This window comes from Limanda limanda, chromosome 7 (assembly GCF_963576545.1).
Source record: "Limanda limanda chromosome 7, fLimLim1.1, whole genome shotgun sequence".
Lineage (NCBI taxonomy): Eukaryota > Metazoa > Chordata > Actinopteri > Pleuronectiformes > Pleuronectidae > Limanda > Limanda limanda.
In genome coordinates, this window is record NC_083642.1 from 29,313,426 (window position 1) to 29,322,216 (window position 8,791).

Genomic DNA, 8,791 nt, shown 5'->3' on the forward strand with positions numbered 1-8,791 from the left:
AAGGATCATGAACCTTTCTAAGACAAAGTCCCCCTGAAAACAGTGCAGCACTAAGTTCCCTCCTGTTGATTATTGGACAGTGAATTGAAAGAAGTGGCCCTGAGAGCACAGCACTGCAGAAAGACAAAACAATAGCACATGAAAACAAGCTCTTCATCAGTTTGATAACACATAAACATTAAAAAGTATAACAGGTCAATTCACTTAGAATTTAGCGAGTCGGTTTCTCCTATTAGATATTCGTTTTTTAAAAATCATTTCATTGTTAATTCATTATTAGCATATACATTTTTGTGTCTGGGGTGGAGTGGGCTTTAAAAGAAATTTCTTCCCACTGTTCATGATATATTGCACTAACAAGAATGGTACATGTGTGACCTGAGAACATCTAGAGCCATAGGAATAAAATAATTATACTGAAATGTAAATAGTCTCTAATGTGATGTGCAGCACTATCTCTTACTATTACACAGCTATCAGGGGCAATTTGGGGTTCAGTATCTTGCCCAAGGACACTTCAGAATGAAGAATAGGGGAGACTGGGCTTGAACACCCAACCCAATCTGGTTAGAGGGCGGCCTGCACTACCTTCTGAGCCACAGTCACCAATGTGTTGTGGTAAAACTGTCGACAGACGTAACACTTCTGTTAAACTGTCCAACAATCATTGATTTATTATGTATTCAGCCCCATTTTCTCTAGATCTCAACTCTGAGGCCAAACTAAAATAAATTTCATCCCATATCAAAACAGTAGAAAACAGAGCCTGTTGTTCTGTCGTAGGAGGGCTTACAAGATAATTCTTCTCCTTGGATGCAGGCGTTCATTGGCTGGAGAAGACCATGGACTTCACAAAGATGGATGATCTTACTGTCCAGTAGCGATCAGGGGATGGAAGGACGAGATCGAGGTGCAATTGATAAACAAAATTGGTCAATCGCAAGTCAGTCTCAGCTGTCAATCACAACATTTCACACTGTTTTATAGCATCAAATAAATTAAAAAAAATTGAACATACTTCAATGTGCTGTTAACTACCTAAAAATACAAGAACCATCTGTGAGAGAAAAAATGATATGTACTTTCACCCTTCAGTTTGGTCCATGTCCCATCCATTAACCAAAAGGAGACTGGGTTAAAGTCATATACTGCCGCCAGCCGCTAGGGGGTGATCGAGATGCTTTGGCTTTGACGGGCAGACATCATGTTGTCCATCCCTCCCTCCTTTTATGTAGTCTATGGTGAGGACCTCTCTTTTTCAGCTAATTTGCCAACAGGCAGTATTTGAATAAACCAATCAAAAACTGAAATAGTTCCTATCTCATCTGGAAAATATCAAAACCTATTGAAGTGATAATGGAGTGCTATCCAGTCTGTGGATAGCCCTGTGACTTCCTCCCACAGTCAGGTTCATTAGAGACTCCAACTGACCGTAATAGTAAATGTGATCATGAATGGTTATTTGTCTCTGTGTCAGCACTGTAATGGACTGGTGACCTTTCCAGGCAGTACCCTGCCTCTCACCCAAAGTCTGCTGGGGTGGGCTCCTGCCCCTGCAGATAAACAGTACGGCTAATGAATGAAGAAAATGCTGTAAAATTCTGTGGAAATCTGTTGCCAGCTATGTGGCAGTTAATGACTGAAAAACAGTGCAGAGGTCACTTCTGTGTGAATGTGATGAAAATTGGCTTCAGATCCAAACAAATTCTGATCACTATAACCGTGTTGCCAGCTGGGTTTATTTCAGGTTCGTTACAGGCCAATTTCTTCAGATAGCAAAAAAATGTTAGCAGACTATAGAAGTGATCCAAAAATAATGCTTTTTCTCAGTTAGAACTACATCACAATAGTAAACCTTGTGTCAGCAGTGACATGACAGTAAACAAACAGAAACAGTCAGTGTATCATTATAATTCTATCGCTCTGTTGGAGTTTTCAGTCTTTCAAGGCCACAGGGCAACTATAAGACGAAAAGTCCCACTTTTGACCCTTGAAGGAGGTTCATGCAATTACACTTTAAAGGTAAGATATAAGGTCAAAGGGAATAATTTGCAGAAATTGAACATAAAGTCCTGTGTTGTATTTTTTTAATTTAAATTGTACAAATTGTTGTTTACCATAGAATGAGCCCTTTATATCTACATCAGGCGCAGGTCCTCTACGGAGGCCGGCATGTTTTGTTTTTACAGTAGCCCAGACTTGACAAGCCAAACACTTTTGAGTTTTTATAACACCTGAAGGCTGCCACAGGTTCTCTTTCATATTTGGAAAGGGAGGCTGAGATGAGATGCAAATGTCACTAAATCCTACACACTGAACATTTGATGAATAACAAAGTGAGACATGATTCAAGAGGAGATACAATTTTTAGAACCTCAACAGCAGTATGTAAATGTAAATTTGTTAAGTTGGCTTGATGGCTGTGCAAATCAGGTTTCAGGAAAAATATAAATCCTAATCTAGAGCAAATGTCAAGGGAATGTGATAACTGTTAAACTAGCAGGTTATTAACATGGTTACATGTAACATGGCACACTGGTTTCTGATTTTCAGATTATTCTGTGCTTCAAATTTATATTGAATACAAGTCACATTGTCATTCATAAACCACACATATTCATGTGTGCTTAAAACCAACTGATTCTTAAAAAACAACAAACATATCGAAATCCCATTAACAGTCCAGGAGATATTCCTGTTCCCGTACATTCACAGGGGTCTCTCCTAGGAAACCAAGTGGTAAACACAAAAGCAAAGAAGTAGGTGTCTAATCTATCAAAGTTGTAATATAAATTGGGATTTTTTTTGTGAAACTGACACATCATTACTACTGAGTGTGACTAAGCAGTTACTGTGAAGAATGAAAACTGTTGAGTGCAGCTTCATTCAGTCGGAGTTTGGCCTTCATTTGAGCGATCTTCTCTTCCCGTACCAGTTCATCAAAGTCACACTCCCTCACCAGCGAGTTGGCGCCCAGAGACTCCCTCCCTGTGCAGCTTTGATTGCTTTTGAGTGTCACTGCACCACGTTCCATGTGCACATCACCAACCCCCTCATCTTTTTGACTAGTGCGCTCGGCTTCATCACTGGCCAGGTCCTGCATCTCACAGTCACCACTGTCCTCATTGGCTCCCACCTCCTGGCCCCCCTCAGGATGAAACCAGGCTGGCTCTGGGGCTGCTGCTGCAGCCTTGGATGAGGACACATTCTTATTTGTGGTGCGCATCTTCCTGGGCCTTTTGTCATTGTGCAGCTCCTGGAGGACAACATAAGGTAGTATCATATAAGACTTTTGGAAAATGGTAAACCGAAAATTCTGTCCACAGACTTACAACAAGTACATTCTATTGTCTTTACTTTGAAAATATAGCATCTACAGTGAAATAAATTCAACTCCAGTCAAGGTTGATACATCTCATCATGATCATTTCCTTATAATCAGCTTTTTTTTGTATTCTACTGCCTTTTTATATTTCTTCATTCTCTTGTCTACCTCATAATGACGTGCCTGCTGCTCCAACACCTGAATTTCCCCGGTGTATGGATCATTAAAGCTGTATCGTTTCTTAACTTAAATCAGCACCACTGAGGCACATTACTCTGCTTCTGTGTCCTCTGATGTTTTCTAATTATCTCACTTAAAACTGATCTATATAAAAACCTGCAGAATTCATATTTATGTTCCTGGATAAACGGGGCGTCGCTTCTTCTGCAACACTGTTCTGCGTCATAAGCTGCAAGAAGAAACTTCTATCTGCAGGAGTGTGTGTGTTTGTGTATGTGTCTGCTCGTCTCTGTCCCAACTCACACATGAACTGATAATCACATCGGATATTCACCATTTAGTTGTATATTCTAAAATAGTTATTAATCTATGGTGTCGGATTATGACTCCGGATCGTTCTGGTCCCTTGAACCCTGATGTCCTCCTGTCTGTGCACATCACATTACGTCTCGTGTAGCAGGTTTAAACATGTCAAAAATGTCAAAAACACAAAGTAAACGTCGGTCCTGTACGTGCCCTAATAACTTGGGATCGGTGACACTGACAGAGACTCCTGCACAGCATGACCCGACCTTTAATGTCCTGGTCCTGGAGCAGCGCTGGTTATAATTATTCAGTGGTCAAAAAACGCTGGAACAATAAATATAGCTGAAAACATGATTCGATTATGTTTTGGCACTGAATCTTTGCAGAGTTGTCCTCCTATGCGGGAGCTGCATCATTAGAACATGTGCTGCTGCTCCGAAACTCAGTGCTGTGTGCATCCACCTAACCTGGCCTCGCTGTAACTCTATTCCAGTCACATGATTGCTTCAGCGCGGCGCTATTCTCATGGTGGTTCGTGTTGTCTGTCAAAACACATGTCTTAAAGTTTTGTCATGATAATTATCACTATCGTTTTATCGCCCAGCCCTAATACATTTTAAAGATTATCACGAGCAATTGGAGAAATCCAAGAGAACATTTTCAAAGCAACGTGTCTGGATATAGCTCACCTGGTGGAGCTGCCGCACCAACAAGGCGATTCCGACCCACGGCCATTTCTGCATGTCCTCCCACACTCTCTCTCTATGCCCCTTTCACAGCTTACTCTCTCTCCTATCCATTACAGCGATCAAAAACAATCACTAAAAATATTTTTTTTCCTTTTTAAAAGCAACGTATCTGAATACTAATGTCAGTGTGCACTAAACTCTCGAGATCCTCCGGACATCCTTTCTCCGGCCAATTCCATAGTGTAAAGTCACCATAAAGTCCGTAGGAGCCAATGCTAGAACACAGCAGCAGAACCTCTGCAGGATTCACCACAGGTGAGTGGGTGTGTTCATAGTTTTTCTAATAGGCGACAGATGCAATACAAATTTAAAAAGGATCAAAAAGCAGTGTTACACACCGGGAAGAAACAGACGAAGAGAGTTTGTGGTGATAAGAGCCGACGCCGATGTTTATGTGCTGTAAACCCCAATTCTCCGGAGTTCATTCGCAGGACATTGCTGAAAAAGAGTCTTGATTCACTTCCAATGCTAAAGCTACGTCCACTCCACACCAAACAAGTTTTGGTTTCAAACTGTTTCAAAATTAGTCCTACACTTCTCCTGAGTCTTCAAACCCATGAAACAGACTTTTTGAAACGTTGACACACTCATGTTGTCTTCCCGAGTCATCATTACAAACACTTGGTGTAACTAACAATTTATCTGCGTTGTTGCTGCGAGAAAACAAAAATCGATGTTCTTACTTTTCATCATCACCGTGATTCCTTCCTAGCAGTATTTATGCAGCCAAGCAACCAACTGCAGATTGTATAATCTGCTTCCTTTAAACCCGAACATGCAGTGTGAATGTGAAATATCGTATCATGTGTTTTCTGGTGTGTTAGTTCAAAATGAAAAGGATTGGATTTTGAAATGAGAATGTATTTGTGTGAATGTAAAGCTATACATGTCAAATGAATTGTCATGTTTTCCCATGCTGGTACTTCCCCAAGTGAAATGTCAAGTTACCTTCTTCTGGCTTTCAGATGACAATGAGTGAGTAGAGGGAGTGTCTTTCCGACCCTTGCTTGGATTGTTCTTACTGATGCACAGGTAAATGCATCCATGGTAGATGACAATAGCAGAGAAGCCCGTCTGTGGTGGCGAGCCACGGGGACACAAGGAGGTGGGAGACTTGCATGTGTTGAGCGTATTCCCTTGGTTCATATCCTTCAGCATGTTGGAAATGGCACGGTTGCTAGAGGAAATAGGCATTTTGAAAGGACCCGTCAGAGTCCGGAACCTTCTGCCCAGCAATGAGGACGCGATTTCTGGTGCATCCTTTCCTGTGTTGGACAGTAGTTTCTGCCCCTTCCTCCTTAAGACTGCTGGACTAATCCATATTGCCAGTTTCTTGGAGTCTTTTGAGTCATGCAGGGGGAGGCCCATTCTTTTGAGCAATGCGGCTGGTAAACTACACAGATCGATGGTTTTTGCCTTAGCCTCACCTGGGATGAAGATTTCAAGTCTGTTGATGGAATCCATGCTCTGTGTATTTCCCTGTGTAAACACAAAACACACTGACTTTTATTATAGAGCCGGAGTGAGTCGCCCTTCATGTCTTGCCTGTTAAATATTGAAGTTTAGAAATGGGGTTGGGCTTAAATGGCATATTATAATATATGCAATGAATACAATGAAATCGGGTTAAAGGTTACACATCAATTTGTTTGAAATGACACCACAATATCAACAACGATCACCACATTATCATCAACACTTTTGTCAAATGAGTAAAATCTTTCTTCATAGTTGCTTGTATTCACATGCATATCTGTGATCACTATATCCAGTTCCCACTGAATTCTTCTTTGTTATATAGTAGACACTGATATTATAGCTTATACGTGGCAGGCTGCTCTGTCAGTGTTGAACAGGTTCACTAAACATCATGATGGCTCTCAGCCCAATCCTATTTGGAAATGAAATTAAGGGATGAGACTAAACCTTAATTTCTCATAAGCTTGCTAAATTTTACATTTCTAAATAAATAAATCACAAGTAAAATTTCAGAGCTAGAGTTCTAGTTCGGTGTTGTCGCCTTCTGATGTTAACAGTAATTTACTCAGTGTGAGAATACAGCTTACTCTTCAGGATATCAAATTCAAATGGTTTTATTAGCGATACACAAGGTAGATTAACAAATACTCTCCACTATTGCCAAAGTCTTTACGTGTTGGTACAAAAGTTTCTTATTTTTTCTGCTCATCAGGTTCTTAGGAGAATGAAGCAGCTTCAGGGGTCTCATTCACAGTGCTTGGGATTCATACTAAAAGCGTATGTGCGCACACAAGCCGGAAATGGCGTAGGCAAGAGAAAATTCTGATTTATAAAACCATAAATGACAGTCCACCTGGAAACGTTCGTACTTGGATTAGCCTCATACTCCGCCCTCTACATGCCCCCTTCAACCATAAATGGTCAATGCAAACCATGAGTACGATAGAAATAAACGGAGCCTGAAATAAAAAAAAGATTCATGTGGAGGCCAAAAAAACAACCTCTCAGAATTTTAGGGAACGTGTTGTTTTGTCTGTTAGTATTTTAATCATCCAAAACTGCAGGACTACTAAATTCAGAGACAGCTGTGATGTTCTCAATATGTAGAATTTAACCGAATTATTATTAAAGGCTCGTGTTTGTACACGGACTGTTTGGTTCCGTCGGTCAATCTGTGTGATACTGGATTCAGTTCAGAACAAAAATCACAGATCTATAGGATCTACATTCGATGATCAAACACCGCTGAAGTTCTCGCTTCCTCCTCATCCTTACATTCACGTTCATCCATCACACAGAATCACGCACTAGTGTCAGGGCAGTATTTATATATTTATGTATTTATCACGCTGGGATATTATTTGGAAAGTGAATCGTTTTTATTAATTTCTTGTAAGTAATCTGCAGTGATTTGATGCTACATGCACAGTGTTAGAAGATATTGTTAAAAACTGTTAATGACTCGGCTCTGTTACTCCGCTGTTTAATTTGCTGTAAGTTGTTTTACATATTTTTCGATTAAAAGGTTTGTATGGAACATATATCTTGTAACTAAAACTGTTGGTTTTAATTTAAATGATGAAGTGGATCAATAATCTGGCTTCAGTTCACCTCCTCACGTCTGCATCGCCACTTTCCCATATCCCACATTTTCCCTTCAAGTTGTTTTTTATAAATCCAAACGGTTATAAATGAGACGCCAGATCCTGATAACTAGTGATGAGTGTGTATTATTCTATTGAGAGCAGAGTGGAGGAGGACACAGAAACTCCAGCTCGGTACAAACCAACTGCAGCTTGTGCTCTGACCACTGAGCAGCTGAGACCAGAGAAACTCTGTGTTTCACTGCTCTTCTACAAAGTCACTGACCGACCGGGTGTCGCTGTGAGCGAGTGGGTGGGTATGGGTACATGGAGCAGTTCATTCTGAGCATGAATTAACGCGTAAATTCCCCAAATGAATCATCCCGCGGTAATCCACGTTAATTTTGACAGCCCTAATATATACATATACTGACACGACCCAGTGGCCCAGCTGAACAGGATCGTAACAGTATAACTTGGACTAGTTTAAACATTTTCGCTGGTCATAAAGCGCAGGCTTTGGCGGAATGATATATGTCTGTTCTGAATGAGGCAGCTATTTCACCTCAGCTTACCTCTGAGCTGAAGGTGTTTAAATACTGTTGTTCACAATAATGTTGCTCTTACCTTCTTCATTCACCACGACTTCTCTGTTTCTTGTTTCTTTTTCTTCGTCTTCTTCTGTTTCTGTTTCCTCGTCTTCTTCTTCTTCTGTTTCTGTTTCTTCTTCTCTATCTTCGTCTTCTTCGTCTTTTTCTTCAATGACGGGTGGCAAACAACTTTCAGGCGAATTGCCGCCACCTTCTGGGAAGTTTCGATCAGAAGAGTTGATATTTTCCTTATTTCTCGTGCTTTCTAAAACCTTTTAAATATGACTTTGTTCCCTGCATTATTCTTATTAAATTCTGTGCTTTTAAAAAAAACTTTTTTGAATGTGCGTGTGGATAAGATTAAATAGAAATACAATTCAAAGTCAGAGTGTTTTTCTTTCCTTGGTGACTTAACAGGTGATTCATCATATGAGTGTATTGTGTGCTCTTCAGTTTTGGGCTGGTGCTAACCTGTTTCATGTAACGTTGAATCCTGTTCCGCCTTTTCTCATTTTCTTCCTTTTGTTTACAGAACTACCACCAACACGTTTCTGTGTTGCTGTCTTTTAACGATGGTAT

At 40.4% G+C, this 8,791-nt stretch overlaps 1 protein-coding gene across 1 annotated transcript; it reads right to left on the reverse strand.

Moving 5' to 3' along the window:
• Window positions 1–1,721: 1,721 nt before the first annotated feature.
• On the reverse strand, window positions 1,722–8,362 carry LOC133004884 (uncharacterized). The gene is made up of 3 exons (XM_061074434.1): window positions 8,250–8,362; window positions 5,509–6,039; window positions 1,722–3,256 (listed from the first exon to the last, which is right to left on the reverse strand). The coding sequence occupies exons 1-3, from the start codon at window positions 8,256–8,258 to the stop codon at window positions 2,849–2,851; spliced, it is 948 nt and encodes a 315-aa protein (XP_060930417.1). The 5' UTR covers window positions 8,259–8,362; the 3' UTR covers window positions 1,722–2,848.
• Between the last annotated feature and the right edge of the window lie 429 nt (window positions 8,363–8,791).

Bases quoted from the DNA above. Each gene is read 5' to 3' on its own strand.
- LOC133004884 (XM_061074434.1), bottom strand. The intron at 3,257-5,508 runs GTAACTTGACAT...GTTGTCCTCCAG, and splicing joins CATCTGAAAGCCAGAAGAAG to GAGCTGCACAATGACAAAAG.